The sequence below is a fragment of the Leucoraja erinacea genome, chromosome 29, assembly GCF_028641065.1.
Source record: "Leucoraja erinacea ecotype New England chromosome 29, Leri_hhj_1, whole genome shotgun sequence".
Lineage (NCBI taxonomy): Eukaryota > Metazoa > Chordata > Chondrichthyes > Rajiformes > Rajidae > Leucoraja > Leucoraja erinaceus.
In genome coordinates this window covers 4819318-4845828 of record NC_073405.1, presented here as the reverse complement: position 1 = coordinate 4845828, position 26511 = coordinate 4819318, and the positions used below count along the sequence as shown (strand labels likewise).

The 26511-nt window shown below is 48.8% G+C and overlaps 1 protein-coding gene across 1 annotated transcript in view; it reads right to left on the bottom strand.

Annotated features, from left to right (window-relative positions):
• cpamd8 (C3 and PZP like alpha-2-macroglobulin domain containing 8) overlaps positions 1 to 25302 on the bottom strand; it is a 116402-nt gene extending 91100 nt beyond the window's left edge. Inside the window, 8 exon segments of the mRNA XM_055658393.1 lie at positions 4530 to 4643; positions 5139 to 5193; positions 6732 to 6749; positions 10841 to 10893; positions 11543 to 11708; positions 23052 to 23074; positions 23189 to 23340; positions 25071 to 25302. Of these exon segments, the coding sequence (XP_055514368.1) occupies positions 4530 to 4643; positions 5139 to 5193; positions 6732 to 6749; positions 10841 to 10893; positions 11543 to 11708; positions 23052 to 23074; positions 23189 to 23340; positions 25071 to 25150 (661 nt within the window). The 5' untranslated portion in view covers positions 25151 to 25302.
• Positions 25303 to 26511: the final 1209 nt, after the last annotated feature.

Below are 26511 nucleotides of genomic sequence, written 5' to 3'. Positions count from 1 at the left end.
TTGGCCAGGCCCAGGAACAACCCAACCAGGACATCTGCAGCCCTACCCTCTCCCCTACGCACACAGGGTGTCCAAAGAACGGTTACACTTGGCCAGGCTGACCCTGCAACGCCGCCAGGGCTCAAAGGGCCAAATGGCCTACTCCTGCACCTATTGCCTATTGACAATGGGCCTTCATGGTCAGGCCAAGAATCCTGCACAGACAACAACTGGGGCTTGAAAGTGGCGCCTAACTAGCGACTCTGTATACTGTCTCTCGTATACTGTATACTTCAGCACTGTAGTCTTTGTATACTGTGGTACTGTCTATACTATTGTATTGTAGCTGAGATGCTTATCTAATATGTATCGAAGTAACTCAGCGGATCAGACAGCATCTCTAGAGAAAAAGGCAGCATAATGGTGACATTCTTAAGACTAAAGAAGGGTCTCGACCCGAAATGTCACCTATTCCTTTTCTCCAGAGATGCTGCCAGACCTGCTGAGTCACTCCAGATTTTTTGTGTCTACCTTTGGTTTAAACCGGCATCTGCAGTTCCTTCCTACACATCCTGCTCATGTGTACTGATACTTGGAGGGAACTGTCTATAAAATGTCACTGTACCACCGTACGTATGACCAATAAAGTACCATGCCAATATTCACTAGAAATAACAGAATGAGACAGGATAGGAGGCCACTCAGCCCATCGTGTCTGTGCTGGCCCTTTGATAGAATTATCTCTCGCTCCTCTGTTCTTCCCCCATCAACTCTGCAAAATAGTTTCCTCTTCCAGTTATTTGTTCAATATCCTGTCGAACGTTTCTGTCAAATCTGTTTCCACGTCTCCTTCAGACATTGCGTTTCACATCACGGCAACCAAACGGCAAAGAAATATTTCTCATCCCCTGTGATCTGGCGCCAATTCTGTGAAGTCTGGTTACCAACCTCCCGCCAGTGGAAAACATTTCTGCTCCATGTACACTGCCAGGAAACGCTCAAAATTGCCAACGCTCCTGGATGAATGATACACGTTGACCCAACCACCTCTGGCACATGGGACCCACAACCGGCCCAGGAGGACATTTTGCCAGCTGCTAAATACTTGGGGAGCTGGTTGATTCTCAGCCAAGAGCCACATAACACAGGGCAGCCACGGTGGCTCAGCGGTAGAGTTGCTGCCTTACATAGAAACATAGAAAATAGGTGCAGGAGTAGAGGCCATTCGGCCCTTCGAGCCTGCACCGCCATTCAATATGATCATGGCTGATCATACAACTCAGTATCCCATCCCTGCCTTCTCTCCATACATCCTGATCCCTTTAAAAAAAAAAATCTCATCTCGGTCCTAAAAGACTTCCCCCTTATCCTTAAACTGTGACCCCTTGTTCTGGACTTCCCCAACATCGGCTAAAGGGATCAGGGGGTATGGAGAGAAGGCAGGGATGGGATACTGAGTTGGATGATCAGCCATGATCATATCGAATGGCGGTGCCGGCTCGAAGGGCCGAATGGCCTCTACTCCTGCACCTATTTTCTATGTTTCTATGTTTTCTATCTCGGGGAAAACCCAAGCGGTCACGGGGAGAACGGACAAACTCCGCACAGACAGCACCGTAGTCAGGATCGAACCCGGGTCTCTGGTGCTGTAAGGCAACAAATCTACCGCTGCCCCACCGTGCCACACTTATAAGATCACCCCTCATCCTCCTTGGGTTCCTTGAGAGCGCACCAAGGATGAAGGTCCCAGCATGCTTAACCTCTCCCTAAAGCCCAGACCCTCGAGTCCTGGCAACATCTTCTCTTCTCCCCCCCCCCAAAGTCAAATACTTCTTTGGTTTTCCTCTTTTAAGCTCCCCCCCTCTTTGGCCACAGTTTCAATGTCCCTCACACTCAATTTCTGACTTTAACTAAGATCGCTAAAGGTTCTTCCTTTATCCTGCACCTGTACACTGCGAATGACTCAATTGCAATCATGTATTGTCTTTGCGCTGACTGGTTTGCACGCTACAAAAGCTTTTCACTGCCCCTCGGTACACGTGACAATAAACTAAACGGAACTGGACTGAGTTTGAATGAGCTGATGAAGTGGGTGACAGAGGAGATAACGGGGTGGGGAGCAGTGGTCGGGAGATGTCGTTTGGATATGTACAGGGAAGGAGATGCCTAAGAGAACAAGCACCCCTGAACCGAAGCGAGGGGGGGTGACTCCTGCAGCTATCTCCAGCGGTCCCGGCCCTAAACCATTCCCAGCTGGATACGAGCAAAGGGATTAGGACTCCTCCCCCACCTCACGGCAACCACCCACTCAATCTGGAATCATTCCTCAAGGAATCTTTTCAATTCCCTGGCCCAAATTCCTGACATAGCTTGCATGCCGTGCAGAGAGAAAGGGAGAGAGAGAGAGAGAGAGAGAGAGAGACAGGAGGCGAGAGTCAACCTGTGGGGCAGAGAGGCAACAAAAGCACGTGAGGTCAAAATGGTGCGGATCAAGGGTGAAAGAAAAGAGAAGAGTGATAGACTGAGAGTGGGAATAGAAGGAAAACAGAGAAACAATGGGAGAGGGGAGTGGGGGAAAAGAGGGGGGTGAGTGGGGGCGGGGAAAGAGAGGGAAGGAGAGAAGGGGGGAGAGAAAGAGAGGGAAGGAGAGAGAGGGAAAGAGAGTGGGGGAAGGAGAGAGGGGAGGAGAGAGAGGGGGGGAGGAGGGGGGAGAGAGAGGGAGGAGAGAGATGGGGGGGAGAGGGGGAGGAGAGAGATAGGGAGAAAGAGGGAAAGAGAGAGAGGGAAAGAGAGAGAGGGGAAAGAGAGAGAGGGGAGAGAGAGGGGGGAGAGAGAAAGAGAGAGGGGAGAGAGAAAGAGAGAAAGAGAGAGAGAGAGAAAGAGGAAAGAGAAAGAGAGAGAGAGAGAGAGAGAAAGAGGGGGGGGAGAGAGAGGGAGAGAGAGGGAGAGGGAGAGAGGGAGAGAGAGGAGAGAGAGGGGGAGAGAGAGAGAGAGAGAGAGAGAGAGAGAGAGAGAGAGAGAGAGAGGGAGGAGAGGGAGAGAGAGAGGAGAGAGAGAGAGAGAGAAGAGAGGGAGAGAGAGAAGAGAGAGAGGGAGAGAGAGGGAGAGAGAGGGAGGGAGAGGGAGAGGGAGAGAGAGAGAGAGAGGGAGAGAGAGAGAGAGAGAGAGAGAGAGAGAGAGAGAGAGAGGGAGGGAGAGAGAGAGAGAGAGAGAGAGAAAGGCAGCACAGGAAGGGAAGAGAAGGCAAAGTGTTTCGGGAGAACATTTCAAGTATTATGTTGGCATGTGAAGATACAATTTTGAATTTATCATGATTGAATTTGTGGAGGCCGGTATTGGAGCAGCACAGGCACTACATGTATGTGCAGGTGAGGTTAGATGGAGTCGGGTGAGGAATGGCAACGTTTCAGCACAAGGTGGGGACGTTTGAGGTGGATGATGCAGCATGAGCTGGGCCCATGCTTGACACAGCAGCAAAGGCCATGTGTGTGAGCTTGGACTGTGACAGGAGCTAAGGCTGTGAGCATCTTGTGTAGAGAAGCAGGCGGTCAGAGTTGGTGTGCGGGCAACTCTGCTCCTCACCAGCAACCTGCCCGCGGTCCCTGTGTGGGTAACAGCCAACATCTTTCTCCCCTCCCCAGCACCATCTGGCCACCAGAGCAACACGCTTTTCATGAATAAAAAACAGATCCTGCCTCTTGAGTAAAAAAAAAAAACGTGCTAAAATAACTGGAACCTGATAGAAACCCATCAGCGTTTGTCTCTGTACTGTGTTCCAGCCAGGGACTGTTGGCAGCTCCGGTCCTAGACAGCAGCTATACGCAGCCAGTCCGCATGTGAGGCCGTGTGGATGCATGCAGCCCACGTGTGGGGTTGTGTATAAGCACTGGCAGTCTGCGTGTGGGGTTGTGTACAAGCCCTGACAGTCCAAGTGTAGTGTTGCGAATAAGCGCTAGCAGTCAGCGGGTGCAGCAATATCCTCTCTCGCTGCTCCCCCTCTGTGATTACATTTTCCTTGATCTCCATCCCCTTTTCCCCATTTTCACACCTCATTCATCCTTATCTATGTATCTCCCTCTCCCCCAACATTCAACATTCTGACGTCCCGAAACGTCACCCATTCCTTCTCTCCAGAGGTGCTGCCTGTCCCGCTGAGTGACTCCAGCGTTTTGTGCCCATCTTCCGTACAAGCACTGGCAGCTACTGTGTGTGGGGTTGTGTAAGCTCCTATGATCTGCACAGGGGACTGTGTATGGACAACCAGTCCTTGCATCGGGCTGTGTAGCTGCCTGCAGTCTGTGTTGAGCTTTGTGCAAGTGCTGGCAATCTGCTTCGGGGATTGTACTTAGCGCTGCAGGTTTGCTCGTACGACAGCGTGTCAGTGCTGCCAGGCCTCACGTCGGGCCGTGAAACATCTACCGGTCTGCGTGTGGGTCTGCTGAATTGCTGGTAGTGTACGAGTGGCGCAGCTTAAGTGCCGGCCATCTGCATCTGGGGTGGTGTCGAGCTGGCGTTCCAGGGACAGTGAACAGTGAGGGTGCCACACTCACCGTATTTCTGCACCTCAAACGTTTTGTTGTACGTGTACCCTTGAAGCTCCACAAAGATTAACCATTCTCCAATCACAGGTTGGTCCGATAGAGGGAAGCTCATATTTACAATGCCTGAAATGAAACAAAATGGGTGTCAGGGATTATGGGGAGAAGGCAGGAGAATGGGGTTAGGAGGGAGAGATAGATCAGCCCTGATTGAATGGCGGAGTAGACTCGATCGGCCGAATGGTCTCATTCTTCTCCGAATGGTCTAATTCTTATGAAAGGCTGGCTGATGCTTTATGAAGCTCTATGCAGAGCGGGCGGGGGGCAGTGCTGGACACAGGAGCCCATTAGATTTACTTTCAACCACTTAGATACACCGCAGAGACAGGCCCTTCGGCCCACCAAGCCCGCGTCGACCAGCGATCACCCCCATGCATAAACAATATCGTACACACCGGGGACAATTTACAGAAGCCAATTAACCTACAAACCTGTACGTGGGAGGAAACCAGAGCACCCGGAGAAAAACCCACGCCGTCCAGACAACATTGTAAGGCGGCAACTCTGCTGAACCTGCCGATCATTTTACGGGAATTTCAGGGAATGGGTGACACGACTTACCGCAACACACCGGCTTCAACTCGTTCCACTGGATCATCCGTGACCCTCGGGGGTCCTGAGGGAGAGAGAGCAGCGGTGAGAGAGATGTTGAGGCTCAGGGCAGCTCAAGCGACAACGGAACCGACATTGGCCCAAATAACATCCGCTCTTCACTAAACACATTGAAGGGAGAGGGTGTGTGATTCCCCCCACCCCACATGCTGATGGGACAGGATTCACCATCAGCCCAACACAAGGAACTGCAGATGCTGGTTGACACAAAAATGCTGGAGCAACTCAGGCAGCATCTCTGGGGAGGAAGAATGGGGGGCGCTCCGGGTCGAGACCCTACTTCAGATTGAGAATGAGGGGAAGGAGAGAGACTAGAGATATGGAAGGGTAAGGTGTGAAAAAAGACATATCAAAGCAGAAGGTGATAAGGAAATGTAGGAGGGTTCATCATTGGCTGAGGGGAAGGTGACAACGAGGCACACGAACAGTGAAACTAATCAGGAGGACAGCGAAACTGGCCGGTGAACTAGGGTGGGGGAGGGACGGAGAGAGAGGGTACTTGCAGTTAGAGAAATCAAGAATCATGCCAATGGGTTGTAAGCTGCTCAAACGAAATGCGAACTGCAGTTCCTCCAATTTGTTTCTTAGCCCCCACAAGCTCTCTTGATTTCAACCAAAATTAAGATTAATTTTCTGTTATCAATCTTAAACGTGTAATCCCTCACAGAGACCGGGACAGACACTGCTGACCATCGATTTCCTTCCAGTGGAACAATCCATGCTGGGTGCAGTGTAGCCCAGTCAACGTCTCCATGCTGCTGCAGTAGGGAACATCGAAAGTGGGTGCTAGCCACTCGGCCTCAGAGATGGCAGCAACACTCCTGGAGCCATTATGTGTACTGGAATCTTGCATGTTTGGGAACGACCCCATTCCAAGGCCGCAGGAAATTGCACAGCCACAGACATTGCCCAGACCATCACGCAAACCAACCTCCCTCCCATTGACTCCATCCACACTTCACGCTGCCTCGGCAGGGCCACCAGCATAATCAAGGACTAGACCCACCCTGGTCACTCCCTCTTCTCCCCTCTCCCATCAGGCAAGGAGTGTGAAAACGCACATCTCCAGATTCAGGGACAGTTTCTTCCCCGCTGTTATCAGGCAGCTGATCCATCCTCTCATCAGTTAGAGTGCGGACCTCCCATCTATCTCATTGGAGACTTGAATTCTCTTTCATCTGACTTTATTTTGCACCAAATGTTGTACCTTTTATCCTTCACTGTTTATTAAAAGCATGCAACAAAAGCTTTCCCCTGTACCTCAGCACACATGAAAAGAATTAACTCAAACGGTTTAGTTTAGCTTAAGGATGAACAGGCAGAGGAAAGAGGCAGAGCGCTGGGAAGACAGAGGACAAGGACGGAGAAAGTGTACACAGAATCAAGAGTGGAATCCCCGTGTCAAACTGTACAGGTAAATTGATAGTGGGAGATGGCAGCACAATTGTTACACAGTGCCTCGAGAGAACTCAAGTAGACTTGATGGGCTGAATGGCCTAATTCTGCTCCTATCACTTATGGACAATTAGCTGCGGAACTCACCACGATGTAGGCCTCGACCTGAAAGAGAGAGGGAGAGAGAGTGGTGTCTGGAGAGAGAGAGGGAGGAGAATGTGGATTTAGACAATATACAATAGACAATAGGTGCAGGAGTCGGCCATATGGCCCTTCCAGCCAGCACCGCCATTCAATGTGATCATGGCTGATCATCCCCAACCAGTACCCCGTTCCTGCCGTCTCCCCATATCCCCTGACTCCGCTATTTTTAAGAGCCCTATCTAGCTCTCTCTTGAAAGCATCCAGAGAACCGGCCTCCACCAGAGAATTCCACAGACTCACCAATCTCTGTGACAAAAAGTGTTTCCTCGTCTCCGTTCTAAATGGCTTACTCCTTATTCTTAAACTGTGGCCCCTGGTTCTGGACTCCCCCAACATCGGGAACATGTTTCCTGCCTCTAGCGTGTCCAAGCCCTTAACAATCTTATATGTTTCAATAAGATCCCCTCTCATCCTTCTAAACTCCAGAGTGTGCAAGCCCAGCTGCTCAATTCTCTCAGCTCACTTTGACTCACTTTAGCAACATTCTTGAATTATTAAGGGTCAATCCCTGATATACATACAAAATTGGGAACGATTGTAAGAGCCATGGAGCCGTGGTGTAGTTCTACAGAACTCAGCTGTTGTACCCAGTTTTCCCATTTACTTTAGCCCCAACAGACCTCAACACAGCAATGAATAACAGGCATATGTGAACAGCACGCAGTAGCAACTGAGACAAACAGCAAAAGCATTGTGATACTTTAGTTACATTAGGCTGCTGTCTGTACGGAGTTTGCACGTTCTCCCTGTGACCGCGTGTGTTTTCTCCGGGTGCTCCAATTTCCTCCCACACTCCAAAGACGTACAGGTCTGTGGGTTAATTGGCTTCAGTTAAAAAAAAAAATCATAAATTGTCCCTAATATGTAGGTTAGCACTTGAGTACGGAGTGATCACTGGCCGGCACAGACTCGTTGGGCCGAAGGGTCTGTTTCCGCACTGTATCTCTAAAGTCTAAGGTAAATCTCTAAAGGGTAAATCAAAGACCACTATGGTGTGGAATTGTAAAAAAAAAAAAACATCTCTCACTATTGTTCTGTAGGATAGGAAAGGTACCATCTTACCAACAAATCAGCCATGAGAGAGTGGCAGAGTAGACTCAATGGGCTGAATGGCCTAATTCTGCTCCAATGTCTTATGGTATTTACCTCTATGTGGCTGAATGCTCCAGACCCACAACATAGAAACATAGAAAATAGGTGCAGGAGTAGGCCATTCGGCCCTTTGACCCTGCACCGCCATTCAATATGATCATGGCTAATCATCCAACTCGGTATCCTGTACCTGCCTTCTCTCCATACCCCCTGATCCCTTTAGCCACAAGGGCCACATCTAACTCCCTCTTAAATATAGCCAACAAACTGGCCTCAACTACCTTCTGTGGCAGAGAATTCCAGAGATTCACCACTCTCTGTGTGAAAAATGTTTTCCTCATCTCGGGTCCTAAAAGATTTCCCCCTTATCCTTAAACTGTGACCCCTTGTTCTGGACTTCCCCAACATCGGAAACAATCTTCCTGCATCTAGCCTGCCCAACCCCTTAAGATCAACCTGGCATTAAAATGAACAGGCTTTGCAAAGCCCTCAATTGTCTCAAAACTGTTTTACATTTATACCAAACCAATGAACCTACAACCCTGTACGTCAAGGATCAACACACAAATGAAGGACCATCACCAGCTTCCCAGAGTAGCGTGGACGTGGCCAAACATGTTGGTTTTGCCAGCTGTGCCCACAGGCAGAGAGAAAGAGAAAAACACCACCGCCTTTTTAAGAGGTACAAGGAACTGCAGATGCTAGAATCTTGATCAAAACACAAAGTGCTGGAGTAACTCAACAGGCCAGCAGCATCTGGGAAGGGGAATGACAGGCGACGTTTTGTGTCAGGACCTTTCTTCATACTCAAGAAAGGTCCTGACCTGAACCCTTGCCTATCCATTCCCGCTATAGATTGCTGCCTGACCAGCTGAGTTACTCCAGCACTTTGTGTTCTGTTCCATGGATTTGTATACTGTGGACGGTTTGATTGCAATCATGTATGGTATTTCTGCTGCCTGGATAGCACGCAGCAAAAAAAGCTTTTCACTGCACCTTGAAACACGTGATAATAAACCAAACTAAACTAAGCAAAGGTCTGAAGAAGGGTTTCGGCCCGAAACGTCGCCTATTTCCTTCGCTCCATAGATGCTGCTGCACCCTCTGAGTTTCTCCAGCAATTTTGTATACCTTCGATCTTCCAGCATCTGCAGTTCCTTCTTAAACTAAGCAATGTTTAGTTTAGTCTACTTTAGAGATACAGCGTGGAAACAGGCCCTTCAGCCCACCGAGTCCGTGCTGGCCAGCGATCCCCACACAATAACACTATCCTACACACTAGGGACAAGTTTTCGTTGAAACCAAGCCAATTAACCTAAGTACGTCTTTGGAGTGTGGGAGGAAAACGAAGATCTCGGAGAAAACCCACGCAGGTCACGGGCAGAACGTACAAACTCCGTACAGACAGCACCAGTAGTCAGGATCGAAGCTGGGCCTCCGGCTAGTTTAGTCTACCGCTGCACCACCGTGCCGCCCCAGTGGCTTTTTAAACCATGGCAGCAAATCAATAAAATTATTGATGAGGTCCAAGATCAATACGGATTGTTAACGAGGATGTGGCTGACAATGGCAGCATTTGTTCATCATCCCTACTCACCCCTAAACTGAGGAAACAGTCGAGAATCAACCACATTTGTAGATCTGGAGTCAGATTTGGGAAGGCTGACAGATTTCCTCCCCTGAAGGAGGATATTATTGGACCAGATGTGTTTTTTAAACAATTTGGCAGTATCATGGCCATCTTCAATTCCTTCAGACCAGATTAATTTAATCATTTGAAGTTGCATTCCACAGCTGCCAGGATGAGACTCAAACTGGCATCTCTGGAGCAATGATCAAAATCATGGCCTGCTGGCCCAGTAACTTAACCATCGCGATGCTATAGAAAGATAGAAAATAGGTGCAGCAGTAGAGGCCATTCGGCCCTTCGAGCCTTCACCGCCATTCAATATGATCATGGCTGATCATGCAACTTAGTATCCTGTACCTGCCTTCTCTCCATACCCCCTGATCCCTTTAGCCACAAGGGCCACATCTAACTCCCTCTTAAATATAGCCAATGAACTGGCCTCAACTACCTTCTGTGGCAGAGAATTCCACAGATTCACCACTCTCTATTTGAAAATTGTTTTTCTCATCTCGGTCCTAAAAGATGTCCCCCTTATCCTTAAACTGCGACCCCCTTGTTCTGGACTTCCCAACATCGGAAACAATCTTCCTGCATCTAGCCTGTCCAACTCCTTAAGAATTTTGTAAGTTTCTATAAGATCCCCCCTCACTCTTCTAAATTCTAGCGAGTACAAGCCGAGTCTATCCAGTCTTTCTTCATATGAAAGTCCTGACATCCCAGGAATCAGTCATGCCAGTCTAGTTTAGTTTAGAGATACAGCATGGAAGCAGGCCCTTCGGCCCACCTAGTCCATGCCGGCCAACGATCATCTGTGCACTCGTTCTATCCCACGCGCTGGGGACAATTTCACAGACGCCAATTTACCTGCAAACCCGCACGTCTTTGGGATGTGGGAGGAAACCGGAGCATCCGGAGAAAATCTATGTTGTCATATAAACTTAGGAAATAGGTGCGGGAGTGGGCCATTCGGCCCTTTGAGTCAGCACTGCCATTCAATATGATCATGGCTGATCATCCAAAATCAGTACCCCGTTCCAGCTTTTTCCCCCCATATCCCTTGATTCCGTTAGCCACTGGGAGAATGGGGTCACAATGAAAATGTGCTGGCTCCATACAGACAGTATCCGAGGTCAGGATCGAATCCGGGACTCTGGCGTTGTGAGGCAGCGGTTCTACCCGAGGGTTCAGCGACGGGGCCAGAGAAGGGCCCGAATGCCTTGTTGCCGACACTACTCCTCATGTTCGGCGGGACAACGTCATTCTTTCCTTTCATCGTTTTGGGCAAAAACAAACAGAAAGAAACTGGCAGCAACAGACTGAGGAATCCTACCTTCTGATTGGTGGGTCGCAGGTCGGGGGTGACGGTGAACACATTAATCAGCACTGTGTGAGGGAGAGAGAGAGAGGGAGAGAGAGAGAAAGCAGCAGTGAATATGTTGAACAGTTGATACTTAAACCAAACAAGTACTGAATGTTACCCTGATCCCAGGGAGAGATAGGTTGAATGGTGGGGTAGACTTGATGGGCCAAATGGCCTAATTAAACTCCTATTCCTTATGACCTGATGACTTTATGACCTTCCATTCAACCCTGTGAGCTTAACGTGCTCCTTCAATTCTTGCACCTCGATTAGATTCAAGATTCAAGAGAGTTTATAGCCATAGGGGACAATGAAATTCTTCCTTTGCTTCAGCACAACAGAATATAGAAGGCACGAATACAGAACAGATCAGTGTGTCCATATACCATTGTATAAATATATATTATCCCCAATTTAATTGATTAGTGCAGGTGTCAGAGGTTATGGGGAGAAGGCAGGAGAATGGGGTTAGGAGGGAGAGATAGGTTGAATGGTGGTGTGGGCTTGATGGGCCAAATGGCCTAATTATACTCCTATTCCTTTATGACCTGATGACTTTATGACTTTCTATTCATCTCCACCCCCCTTCCCCACCCTTTCTTCCTCCTGGTGTCTAAGACAAGGTGATGCAACAGGTGAGGGGGGTTGCAAAGGTGGGTGTGGTGGGCCCACCTTTCTGCTTTGGTTTATAGACGGGCTTGTCCGTCTGGATGAACACTGAAGATCCCTTGGAGTCGATGGTGACGGTTGTGAAGTTGTGGAAGATGTATCCATTGTCGGTGAGATGCCGGTTGCCCCACACCTTTAGCTGAGCCTGTCCACTGAAACCTTGCGGTACCTGGAAGACAAAGGAAAGAGGTTGAGTGGGGACATTGGGAGGGAAGTGATTGCATGGATGGTGGCGCAGCGGTAGATTTGCTCATCACAACGCCGGGTTCGATCCTGACCTCAGGTGCTGTCTGTATGGAGTTTGCATGTCCTCCCTCTGACCACGTGGGTTTTCTCTGGGTGCACAGGTTTTCTCCCACACTCCAAAAACATGCAGCTTTGCAGGTTAATTGGCTTCTGCGAAATCGTCCTACTTGTGTGGGATAGTACGCATGATTGCTGGTCAGCGCCGACTCGGTGGGCTGAAGGGCCTGAGTCCGTGCTGCATCTCTAAACTAAACTATATGACTTTACAGCACCCGACAATGAAGGGTCCATCAGATATCCAGACCCAACCCACCAGATACCTGTACCAGCCTCAGATCAACATTTGTAAGAAGGAACTGCAGATGCAGGTTTATACCGAAGATAGACAAAATGCTGGAGTAACTCAGCAGGCAGCATCTCTAAAGAAAAGGAATGGGGACTGTTGCCTGAGGAAGGGTCCCGACCCAAAACGTTACCTATTCCTTTTCTCCGGAGATGCTGCCTGACCCACTGAGGCACTCCAGCATTTTGCGTCTATCTTCAATGTAAACCAGCATCTGCATCTCTTTCATACGCACTTCATTAACAGTCTATTAATGGTGGCAATAAAGTGATTGCACACCACAAGTAGCCATAAATTACAACATGATTTGCCTTTTAATGGTGAGTGTGAGGAGATAACCGCTCGCAGGGCGGCACGGTGGCGCAGCGGTAGAGTTGCCGCCTCACAGCGCCGGAGACCCGGGTTCGATCCCGACCACGTGTGCCGTCTGTACGGAGTTTGTACGTTCTCCCCGTGGGTTTCTTCCGAGATCTCCACGCTGTATCTCTAAAACTAAAAACTAAAACTGAGTGTCACGGCCTCGTCTATAGCCCGCAGGGAGCGTAGTTCACTCAGCTGAGTGGTAACCAGCTTGTCGAGGGTTGTTAGACCTGTACTCATCCAGGCAAGTCGTGTGTTCCATCATACTGCTGGCCTCTGCTTTGTAGACAGTGGAAAGACGAACAGGAGCCAGACCGTGACTCACCCACTGAAAGGACACCCAGTCTCCCCTGTGTTCTCGTCTGTTCTCATTCCCACTGGTCCAGACGAGAACCTTGGGCGGGCGGCAGCATCTCCAGGATGTTGACGATGGGGGAACAGGCCCTTCGGTCCATGCAGTCCGCGCTGACCAGCGATCACCCCGCCCGTTAGTACTGCCGTACACACTTGGCACATAGTTTACAGTTTACAGAAGCCAAAGCTGTACGTCTGTAACATTGTTCCCGATGTTAGGGAAGTCCAGGACAAGGGGTCACAGCTTAAGGATAAAGGGGAAATCCTTTAAAACCGAGATGAAAAGAACTTTTTTCACACAGAGAGTGGTGAATCTATGGGATTCTCTGCCACAGAAGGTAGTTGAGGCCACAGTTCGTTGGCTATATTTAAGAGGGAGTTAGATGTGGCCCTTGTGGCTAAGGGGATCAGGGGGTATGGAGAGAAGGCAGGTACGGGATACTGAGTTGGATGATCAGCCATGATCATATTGAATGGCGGTGCAGGCTCGAAGGGCCGAATGGCCTCTACTCCTGCACCTAATTTCTATGTTTCTATGTCTATGTTTCTATGTCTTTGTGGAGTGTGGGAAGGAAACAGGAGCACCCGGAGAAAACCCACGCGGTCACGGTGAGCACGTGCAAACTCCACACAGACACAGCGACCGAGGTCAGGATCGAACCCGGGCCCCTGGCGCTGTAAGGCAGCAACTCGACCGCTGCCCCACCGTGTGCCGCCCTCTGCAAAAGTCAGGCCTTTGATCGCCAGATCTCCCTGAAATAGTAAAACTGACAAGGCCCCCCATGGCAACCAGCGATGGCCATCAAAGGTGGAGGGTGGTTGCCATGCAGATCCCAGCTGTGGCGCCACCATTGGTGGGAGGAATCAACCGCAACACCACATGTGTACATACAACTTCCAGCACAGCTACTCCTGCAGGGGATGTGTACACACACACACACCAGAAAGTAATGCAAACTTAACACAATCTTGTTTTCTTTGGGCATCCACTCTGTCTGTGCAGTTATTGCAGTGCTGTCATTAACTGCCTCACTGGCAACCTCTGTTGACAGAAATTAGTACCACAGGCACATTCCATCAATGCACCCAGTGTAGCTCCATCTGTTCAAGAGTCAAGAGTGTTTTATTGTCATATGTCCCAGATAGAATAATTAAATTCTTGCTTGCAGCAGCACAACAGAATATGTAAACATAGAACACTGTAAACAATATGATAAACGAGAGAATTAAAAAAAAAAAAATTCAGTGTGTGTGAGTATATATCCCCACAATCCTGTTTATATCAGAGGGTCAAAAACTTCAAATTCCTGGGCGTGCATATTTCCGAAGATTTTTCCGGGACCCAGCACACTGATGCAATTATATAGAAGGCACATCAGCGCCTCTACTTCCTGAGAAGTTTACGGAGAGTCAGTATGTCAAAGAGGATTCTCCTGGGCTTCTACATGTTCACGGTAGAGAGCATTCTGACTGGTTGCATCGTGGCCTGGTTCGGCAACTTGAACGTCCAGGATCGGAAAAGACCGCAAATAGTTGTGACCACAGCCCAGTCCACCATCGTCTCTGAGATCCCCACTATCGAAGGGGTCTATCGAAGTCGCTGCCTCAAAAAGGCAGCCAACATCATCAAAGACCCACACCATCCTGGCCACACACTCATTTCACCATCGCCATCGGGGAGAAGGTACAGGAGCCTGAAAACTGTAACGTCCAGGTTCAGGAACAGCTTCTTCCCTCCAGCCATCAGGCTATTAAACACGACAACAAATAAGCTCTGAACTACAACAGACTATTATTATTATTGCACTATATTTGTTTATTTATTGAGTATGTGCGAATATGTGTATACACACACTGAACTTTTTTTCTCCCGTTAAGTACTGTGTTTACATATTCTGTTGTGCTGCAGCAAGCAAGAATTTAATTGTCCTGTCTAGGACATATACAATAAAACATTCTTGACTCTTAACTCTTGATATACATATACTCACAAATACACATATATACAGTAGATAAATCATATATAGTGGGAAGATGCTGGTTTCAACCGAAGATAGACACAAAATGCTGGGGTAACTCCAGAATACTGCTCAGAGAATCACCTGAAATTTTTCTTATTTTAAATAACCCCGTTAGAAGCAAAATATAATGTCAGACACAGGAAATTGCAGATTCTGGAATCTTGAGCAAGAAGACAAGCAGCCGGAGAAACTCAGCGTGTCGGTCAGCATGCATTGAGGGAAATGGATAGGCAATGTTTCGGGACCTGAAAGACTATCTGTTCGTTTCACTCCACAGACGCTGCCTGACCCGCTAGGTTCCAAAATGCAATGTCAAACTATGAGAAATGTTATGTCAGCCTCAGATTGTGTATGGTTTATAGAATCATAGGTATTTCAGTACATTGGCTCATCGTATCCAACATAAGCAGAGTTTAGTGAATTCCACTTCCCAGCTTTAGGTCTGTTAAGGGCCTGTCCTACGAGCTTGCGACCTGCGTGCGGCAAGCTCGACCAAACCGGAAGGGGGGACCGCGTGGAGGCCGAGTGAGTGACGTGAAGTTCGAGCAAAGTCCGCGGGAAGTTCACGCGTGACGTACGCCGTCAAGATGGCTGCGGGCCGTTGCCGCGCGGAATTTTTGAACACGGTCAGTTTTTCGGAGCCCCGCGAGATGTCGGGACCAGCTCCGCACAACTCCATACGGCTCCGGCGATCGAAGTGGGACCGGCCCCGCGAGGCCGTACGGCTCAAGCGACCACGTTAGGTCGCGCTCGCCGCCTGGAGTCGCATGCTCGTGGGACAGGCCCTTAAGTCTGCAGGTCATCGCTCAGTTTACCTTAATATTACTTTAGTTTAGAGATGCATTGCAGAAACAGAAATAGATGGAGAGTGGGAAGATGAGTTGAGTTTATTGTCTCGTGTACAAAAGTACAGTGAAAAGATTTTGTTGCGTGCTGACCATTCATCGGCCTCTACTCCTGCACCTGTTTTCTATGTTTCTAAATAGGTAGACAGAAAAGGATGAATTGGAGAAATGTGAGGTAACGTATTAGTGGGGGCCATGCTGTTCTCGGAGTGCAAGCGAAGAAATTGTTGACAGGAACATTACGTGTCAATAAGTTAGGAAGGGTTAGGGACGGGGACTTGCTTTTATTAGCTGAGGCTTGTAATGCCAGAGTAGGAAGACCTTGTTAGAATAGAATAAAACTAGTTTGGCCACAGCTAGAGCAATTTTATTGTTCTGGTCACCACATTACAGAAGGACATATAAAATGATGAGAGGCCTAGGCAGGGTAAACAGGACATTTCCCTTAGCAGTGAGATGAGTAACTTGGAGGCATAGACTTCATGTTTAAGAAGGAACTGCAGATGCTGGATAATCGAAGGTAGACAAAAGTGCTGGAGAAACTCAGCGGGTGCAGCAGCATCTATGGAGCGAAGGAAATAGGCAACATTTCGGGCTGAAACCCTTCTTCAGACTCCTGAACTGCCATCTACCTCATTGGAGACCCTCGAACTATCTTTGTTCGGACTTTATCTTGCACTGAACGTCTTTCACTTTATTCCCTTTGTAATGTACCTGTAAACTGTGCATGGCTCGATTATAATCACGTGTTTTTTTCCGATGTTGGGGAAGTCCAGAACAAGGGGGTCACAGTTTAAGGATAAGGGGGAAGTCTTTTAGGACCGAGATGAGAAAAAAATTTTCACACAGAGAGTGGTGAATCTGTGGAATTCTCTGCCACAGAAAGTAGTTGAGGCCACAGTTCATTGGTTATTTAAGAGGGAGTTAGATGTGGCCCTTGTGGCTAAAGGGATCAGGGGGTATGGAGAGAAGGCAGGTACAGGATACTGAGTTGGATGATCAGCCATGATCATATTGAATGGCGGTGCAGGCTCGAAGGGCCGAATGGCCTACTCCTGCACCTATTTTCTATGTTTCTATGTTTCTTCCCCATTTTGAGCAGACATGGGCCAGGGAGCTCCAGGAATGTGTGAGGTCAGTTATTCCCCCCCCCCCCCCAGTCTATATTGAAACTTGAAGGACATGGCTGAAGTGTTTTCTCCTTCATCCTAGTAGTCTCCTGGTGTGACAGAGTTTGGCGAAGAGTGGAGGCATGTTGAGAAGATCACTTGTCTACTGGGGCTCCTTGTGGTTGATCGGAGCCCAAACGCTGAGGATATTGGCCCAGAGAGGGTGTCAACTTTGGTTTTGCCACTCCACAATGGCACTTGAAACGACTTATCCGGTCGCTTGCGATGCCTTTGCAGGCAAGAGGGTGGGGATCACTACTGCTCTACAGGCCACAAGATCAATGCCAGTTTTAAGCACTCTTTCCCCTGGTTGACCCAAAGTCGTGCTTGCACGCTGGAGGCGAAAGTGAGTTTCCTCATCGATATCTGCCTTCAACCACAGATCCTTCCTGAGATATGGAAAGTGATCCGCATTTTCCGAGGACTAGTCTTGGACCTTGGTCATCGGTGGCGGGCAGTGGTGGTGGCTGGTGGATCAGCTTGGCAGAGGATCTTTGTCTTCCAGTGGTCTAATGCAAGGCCCGTTGATTCATAGGAATCTTGGAACTAGGTCTCTGAATGAACACATACACACATACACACGTCATCTGTAATTCAATGATTGATGTAGGTTGGGCAATTTCTTGTTCGTTTGTAAATTAACTCCAAGTCAGCATCAACCATCTATACTTACCAAGAAAAATAAAGAACTGATCCCTATGGGGCTCCACTATAGTCATTAAAACTCTCAACTATAGCCCCGTGCTTTGTTGTTGAGCCAATATTAATAAAAGATGCAAACTTTCCCTTAGACTCTGTGGGGATTAAACTTTGTGAACAATCCGTCAAGTGGAAAAGGCCAAGCACTTGCTAAGAGTTACTGTACAGCCGTCCACCATTGCCCTTCAGTTTTGTTTAGTTTAGTTTGGAGATACAGCACATAAACAGGCCCTTTGGCCCACCGAGCCCGTGCCAACCAGTGATCTAGCACTATCCTACACACTAGCGATCATTTACAATTTTACCGAAGCCAATTAACCTGTAAACCTGCACGTCTTTGGAGTGTGGGAGGAAACCAGAGCACCCTTCCACACAAGAGCCGTCGTCTGGTTAGAACGCAACAAAGGCTTTTCACTGTAACTCGAGACATGTGACAATAAACTAAAACTGGACTGGTCAATGGCTGTCAAATGGCTTCTGCCACAGCTAAGTAAGTATGTGTGTGTGTGTGTGTGTGTGTGTGTGTGTGCATGTGTATGTGTATGTGTATGTGTATGTATGTGTGTGTGCGTGTGTGCGCGTGTGTGTGTGTGTGTGTGTGTGTGTGTGTGTGTGCTTGTGTGTGTGTGTGTGTGTGTGTGTGTGTGTGTGTGTGTGTGTGTGTGTGTGTGTGTGTATGTGTGTGTGTGTGTGTGTGTGTGTGTGTATGTGTGTGTGTGTGTGTGTGTGTGTGTGTGTGTGTGTGTGTACGTGTGTGTGTGTGTGCGTATATATGTGTGTGTGTGTGTGTGTGTGTGTGTGTGTGTGTGTGTGTGTACATGTGTGTGTGTGTGTGTGTGTGTGTATGTGCGTGTGTGTATGTGTGTGTGTGCATGTGTGTGTATATGTACGTGTGTGTGTGCATATGCATGTGTGTGTATATGTACGTGTGTGTGTGTGTGCATATGTGTGTGTTTGCATATGCGTGCGTGTGTGTGTGTGTGTTTATATGTGTATATATGTGTGTGTGTGTATATATGTGTGTGTGTGTGTGTGTGTGTGTGTGTGTGTGTGTGTGTACATATATAAATTTCTTGTTTATTGTATTTCTGACACAGGACCACATTTACTGTTGTGCTGCTGGGAGTAAGAATGTCATTGTTCTGTCGGGGACAAATGGCAATAAAACATTATTGACTCTTGACTCAATAGTGAGAAGACAAAGTTAATCTTTTCTTGGGTTCCAAATTGGTTTCAAGTGATCTCCATGAAAACACTTTGCAGGGAGTCTGAATATCACAAGACCATGATCAAAAGGAATAGCCGTGAATATGTTTGGGATTACAGGAGCCATTAGGGCCTGACCTGAAGGAATTCAGGCTGTGCTACTTGTCACAAAGCATCTGAGATGAACAGGCTCCGTTTAGTATACAGGTTGGTGCACAACGTTAGGTTGAGGTTTGTCTGTTTGGGGTTGGCAGTGACGTTCATGAAGCTGTGATTACACTCACAGTGGTCAGTAATTCATGCCTTGGACACAATCAGCCGTGACATGCGGTCAAAGTCAAACCCAACCCGTAAACAAGCAAGCTTGCGATCTAGCATCTAACAGGCACCGACACTCCCTGCAACAGATACCACCTCTACCCTGGGACGGGGGTCCACAGACCCTGACACTCCCTCTGACAGACCCCAACTCTACACTGGGACAAATCCCAACTCTCTTCTGGAACAAGGAATGCACAAACCAACTGCCTGAGGTGCAAGTACCTAACGTTCACGAGATTGATCCCTGGGATGGTGGGACTGTCATATGAGGAAAGATTGAAAAGACTAGGCTTGTATTCACTGGAGTTTAGAAGGATGAGGGGGTGATCTTATAGAAACATATAAATTTATAAAAGGACTGGACCAGCTAGAAAAATGCAGGAAAAATGTTCCCAATGTTGGGCGAGTCCAGAACCAGGGATCACACACGGTCTTAGAATAAAGGGGAGGTCTTTAAGTCTGAGGTGCGTAAAAACCTTTTCACCCAGAGAGATGCGAATTTGTGGAATTCCCTGCCACAGTGGGCAGTGGAGGCCAAGTCACTGGATGGATTTCCGAGAGAGTTAGATAGAGCTCTAGGGGCTAGTGGAGTCAAGGGATATGGGGAGAAGGCAGGCACGGGTTATTAGAAACATAGACATAGAAACATAGAAAATAGGTGCAGGAGTAGGCCATTCGGCCCTTCAAGCCTGCACCGCCATTCAATATGATCATGGCTGATCATCCACTTCAGTATCCTGTTCCTGCCTTCTCTCCATACCCCCGGATCCCTTTAGCCACAAGGGCCACATCTAACATCTGAGTGTAATCACTGTGAGTGTAATCTATTGATAGGGGACGATCAGCCATGATCACAATGAATGGCGGTGCTGGCTCGAAGGGCCGAATGGCCTCCTCCTGCATCTATTTTCTATGTTTCTATGTTTTTATGTTCTCCTTCCCTGGCCACGGATCCCACCCACACTCCATTTGCATTAACCAAGCGATCACCAGTCTGTAATGAGGAAGGATCTTGCCCAGCCCAATTAGGACATCCATTATTACCCAGGCTTCAGCTACGAGCCATTGTGCAAATGCAGTCTCTCCACGGCTTCAGCAAGGTGATTACTATTGCACTGGCTGCCACACACACCTCCTACAATAACCATATAACATATAACAATTACAGCACGGAAACAGGCCATCTCGACCCTTCTAGTCCGTGCCGAATCTACAATCACTGTACAAACAGCCACGGGGGAATCAGGCCTCCTATGCTGCCCTGTCTGTGCTCCTCACTTTCTCCGGCCCACTCCCCATCTCCAACCCACCTGGTGCAACATATTTGGGATCAGAGGAAAATGTTCCATGACCCAGGCTATTGGAGAGGAATAGATCGGATAAACGCGCAGAGTCTTTTGGTCAGAGAATGGAATCGAGAACCAGAGGAGATAGGGGAAAGATTTAATAGAAACCTGAGGGCCAACTTTTTTTTTTTTTTACACAAAGGGTGGTGGGTGTACGGAACAAGCTGCCAGAGGAGGCAATTGAGGCAGCTACGTTTAAGAAACATTGAGACAGGTACATGGATAAGGCAGGTTTAGAGGGATATGAGTTAAATGCAGGCGGGACTAGTGTAGACGGGACATGTTGGTCGGCGTGGGCATGTTGGGCCGAAGGGCCTGTTTCCACACTGTATCACTCTATGAGAGATCGCAGGCACAGCTCGGCTGATGGATGGAAGAATAGAAGCCTCGGCTTCAATTTCACCTTTAGCTTTCTTCTCCAGATGCCGCTGAAGTCGCATGAAAGTGGCCAACAATCTCAGACCAGCTGCACTCTGGGGGGGGGGGGGGGGGGGGGGGGGGGGGGGGGGGAACAATGAAAGGATGGTAGATGCTACAGTGAGCGCCGGTGTCAATCCGTGCCTCTCTCCACAGGAGGAAGATAGAGACACAAAATCCTGGAGGAACCCGGCACCTTAGACGGTGGCGCAGCGGTAGAGTTGCTGCCTTACAGCGGCTTGTAGCGCCGAAGACCCAGGTTCGATCCCGACTACGGGTGCTGCCTGTACGGAGTTTGCACGCACTCTCTCCGTGACCTGCGTTGGGGTTTTCTCCGAGATCTTCGGTTTCCACCCACATTCCAAAAGATGTACAGGTTGTAATTGGCTGGGTAAATTGTCCCTAGTGTGTGTTAATGTGCGGGGATTGTTGGTCCGTGCCGACTCAGTGGGCCAAAGGACCTGTTTCCGTGCCGTATCTCTAAACTAATCTAAACTAAGCTGTTAGGAAAAGTGATCAGCAGGGAGGTATAGAGGGAGTAAGACTGAGAATAGACACAAAAAAGCTGGAGTAACCCAGCGGGTCAGGCAGCATCTCTGGAGCGAAGGAATTGGTGACGTTTCGGGTCAAGACCCTTCTTCAGACCGAGAGTCAGGGGGAAAGGAAATTAGATATGGACGGTGATTATGGAGAGATGTAGATCAAATGAATGAAAGATATGCTAAAACGTATCAACGAAAACGGAACCAGGCCATTGTTAGCCGAGGGCTTGGTGAAAACTGAGAAACAGACAATGAAACTCAACAGGACAACTTTGAACCTCGTAGAACAACTTGGGTGGGGGAGAGAGGTTGGGAGGGAGGGAGGGGCGGAGAGAGAGAGAGAGGGGATGCAATGGTTACTTGAAGTTAGAGAAACCAATATTCATGCCACTGTAAGCTGCCTGAGACTGAGATGGTGAGATTGACAATAAACTAAACAGAGAATGAGAGGACAAGATACTAGAATGTTGCCTGGGGTTTCAACATAACAACTAAGTTACAGAGAAAGGTTGAATAAGTTAGGTCTTTATTCTCTGGAGCGCAGAAGGTTAAGGGGGGACTTGATAAAGGTCTTTAAAATGATGAGAGGGATAGACAGAGTTGACGTGGACAAGCTTTTCCCATTGAGAATAGGGAAGATTCAAACAAGAGGACATGACTTCAGAATTAAGGGACAGAAGTTTAGGGGTAACATGAGGGGGGACTTCTTTACTCAGAGGGTGGTAGCGGTGTGGAATGAGCTTCCAGTGGAACTGGTGGAGGCAGGTTCATTGGTATCATTTAAAAATAAATTGGATAGGCATATGGATGAGAAGGGAATGGAGGGTTATGGTATGAGTGCAGACAGGTGGGACTAAGGGAAAAAAGTTGTTCGGCACGGACTTGTAGGGCCGAGATGGCCTGTTTCCATGCTGTAATTGTTATATGGGTATAAGATGGTGAGGCCAGAGAGAGCAGGGATGAATCAAGAGGCGGGGGGGGGGGGTCTTCGTGAATTACAGGGAAAGATACTGCAGATGCTGCAATCCTGAGCAAAAATAAATGTGTTGGAGTAAACTCAGCGGGTCAGCCAGCATCTGCAGAGGGAAATTGATAGACGGTGTTTCGGGTCGGGACCCTTCTTGAGACTGATGAGAAACTTTGGAAGTAATGGGATAATCTGAGGGTGGAAAAAAAAGGTATTCTTGGAGAGAAACATAGAAAATAGGTGCAGGAGTAGAGGCCATTCGGCCCTTCGAGCCTGCACCGCCATTCAATATGATCATGGCTGATCATCCAACTCAGTAACCTGTACCTGCCTTCTCTCCATACCCCGTGATCCCATATATTCACAAGGGCCACATCTAACTCCCTCTTAAATATAGCCAATGAACTGTGGCCTCAACTATCTTCTGTGGCAGAGGATTCCACAGATTCACCACGCTCTGTGTGAAAAATGTTTTTCTCATCTCGGTCCTAAAAGATTTCCCCCTTATCCTGAAACTGTGACCCCTTGTTCTGGAGCGAGGGACAACAAACGTCACACCCAGAATAATCAGCACGGATCTGCATTGTTGCCAATTTCACCACAAAAAAACCTCTGGCCAAAGCCTCTAGGCTCCTTCTCCCAACACCAATCTGTCTGTAAATAACTGCAGCCTTACCTTTAATGTGACCGTCCCCTTTTCTGCAAAAGAAGAACAAACAAATATGTGTTTTGATTACCCGAATACTCCACAAATACAGAAACACCCTTCATTAAAGTTGGGGATGAAGCAAACTTTCTGTAATCCAAACTCACCATAGACGGAGCCCTGACTATGAGCCACAGTTTCTCCTTTCACCACCAGTTGGACATGGACATTGGTTTCTGATAAAGGCTTGAATATTGTAAAACTGATGATGGCATCGACCCCTGCCCTGAGGACTGAGGGAGCAGTTACCAGGTAACCCCTAGAACAGAGCAGCAGAAATCCGGGTCAAACTCTGCCGTGCACACACACACACATGCGCAAGCACACACACACACATTCACACGCACACACATACATGGGCATACGCACACACACACACACGGGCACACACATGCGCACGAACATTCGCATGCACACACATACATGGGCATATGCACACACACACGGGCACACACATGTGCACGCACATTCGCATGCACACACATACATGGGCATATGCACACACACACACACACACCAGAACGTGCCCCAATGCAAACTTCCCTTTCTCTCTCTCTCACTTTCTCTCAGCATGCACGAGTGCACACACACACACCAGAACGTGCACCAATGCAAACTTCCCTTTCTCTCTCTCTCTCTCACACACACACACACACACTTTCTCTCAACATGCACACACTTTCACATTCACATTTTTTGTCACAAGACACACTCATTCTCAAACACACCCACAATATCTCACTCAAGCGCTAATTCCACACCTTTCCTTACACACACACGCACACACTCATATGCACGCGCTCACTTTCTCTTGCACACTTCTCTTCATGTGCACATACATGTTGTCTTGCATGCACACGGTCTTTCACACGCACACTCTCACGTGCACTCACTTTCTGTCACACACGTTCTCCTGCACACACACACACACACACACACACTTCACACTTTCTCTTGGACAGGCACACACACCACACACACCTCACACACACACATGCATTTTCTCAGGCACATGCACACACACACACAGACAAACCTTACAGACACTCACTTTCATCTGCACATGTACAGCTTATGCAAACTTTCTCCTAAACTGCCTCACACTCACCCTTTCTCACACACAAGCCTTCTTGCACACACACATCTTATGATGCACACCAGCATTTTTGCATGTGCACAAACTGTCTTGTACACATTCTCACACACATTCTCACTATTTGCCCACAATCGCACAGCCATTTCCCCACACATGCACACGTTCCCACACGCATTCACTCACATATGCACACACATGTTTGCACACACACTGGCACTCACACTTTCCCACATAAGCACCCACTCTCACGTTTTAACACACGTTCCCACTCAGGGTCGCATTTCTCACACACATGTACACATTCGCACATTTTCTCACATGCATTCACACTTTTACTCTAAAACACTCAGACTCACATATACTCACAATTGCACAGAATCACTTTCACTCACACACATTCTCTCATAGGCCTCCCCACCACTCTCTTACACACATTCCTACACTCTCCCCCATACATCCACTCATTCACGTGAACTCGTACACACTCACACATTTGCACTAACTCTCTCACACACACGTGTTCACACTTACTCTTTCGCACCCATTCACACTTACTCTTCCATACACACTTATTATCTCACACCCATTCACACTTATTATCTCACACCCATTCACACTTATTATCTCACACCCATTCACACTTATTGTCTCACATCCATACACACTTACTATCTCACGCCCATTCACACTTACTCTCACACGCCCATTCACACTTTCTCACACCCATTCACACTTATTCTCTCACGTCCATTCACACTTTCTCACATCCATTCATACTTATTCTCTCACACGTATTCACACTTACTCTCTCGCACACACGCGTTCCCAAACACGCGTACATTCTCTGTCTCTCTCACACACACAGACACACACACACACACAGAAACACTCACTGTTTCTGTTGGCACCAGGAGAGGCAACAGTAGCCCACGAGATTGGCTAAAATCCACCAGCAGCGGCTGAGGCGCCTCATTTCCAGAGCTGGGAATGAAACGCGTTTCCAACGCCGTCGCTCAGCGAGTGCCGAGGGCCATGGAGAGCGGACAAGCCGCAGCCCAGAGCCACCTCGGCTTTAGCTCCGCGGCTTCAGCTGCTCGCTGCGGGAACCAGCGAGGAGGGGAGGGGGGGGGGAGGGAGGGGGGGGAGAGGGGGGAGAAGGGGAAGGGGGAAAGAGAGAGAAGGAGGGGGGCGAAGGGGAAGGGGAAAGAGAGAGAAGGAGGGGGGGGGGGGGGAGGGGAAAGAGAGAGAAGGAGGGGGGGGGAGAAAGGGAAGGGGGGAAAGAGAGAGAGGGGGGGGGGAGAGAAGGGGAAGGGGAAAGAGAGAGAAGGAGGGGGGTGGTGGAGAGAGAAAGAATGGGGGGGGGGGGTAGAGAGAGGGAGAGAGAAAGAAAGAATGGGAGGGAGAGGGAGGGGGAGAGGGAAGGAGAATGAGAGGGAGAGAGGGGGTGGAGAGGGAGAAGGAGAGAGAGGTGAGAGAGGGATAGATAGCTAGAGAGAGTGAGATAGAGAGAGAGAGAGAGAGAAGAGAGAGAGAGAGAGAGTGGGAGATAGATAGAGAGGGGGAGTTATTTTTCGCGCAGAGTCCCGGCCTGTCTAGATGCTACTCGCGAGGCTGCCCGCAGTCGCTGTGTGTGTGCGGGACAGAGGAACCGCTCGCCGGCGCAAAGTTGCAGTCTGGGCTCAGTCCGCTTTGGGATGGGGGGAAAGGGCTATTGTTTCTGCGGATGTCTCTGAGCTTCCGTGCGGTTGGTTGGCTGCCTGTCCCCGGGACCGATCCTTCTGCCCGGCCACACACGTCCCATTGGCTCTGGCCCGTCCCTTTACGCCAATCCCAGCCCCACTGGCTCCAGTTGTCTGCCCGCCCCCGTAGCCGGCAACTTTTACTCAAGTGGAAACTGACCAGTAACTGACAGGCGGCGCCGCCGGGGAACCCCGAGCCCCTCACCGCCCCGGGACAACCCCGAGCCCCTCATCGCCCCGGGACAACCCCAAGCACAAGGCTCCCGTCTGTGGAGCTGTTCATCTTTCCCCAGAAAAAAAAGGGGGGATCTTATAGAAACTTACAACATTCTTAAGGGGTTGGACAGGCTAGATGCAGGAAGATTGTTCCCGATGTTGGGGAAGTCCAGGACAAGGGGCCACACACAGTTTAAGGATAAGGGGGAAATCTTTTAGGACCGAGATGAGAAAAACATTTTTTTTTCACACACAGAGTGGTGAATCTGTGGAATTATCTGCCACAGTTCATTGGCTCTATTTAAGAGGGGGTTAGTTGTGGCCCTTGTGGCTAAAGGGATCAGGGGGTATGGAGAGAAGGCAGGTACAGGATACTGAG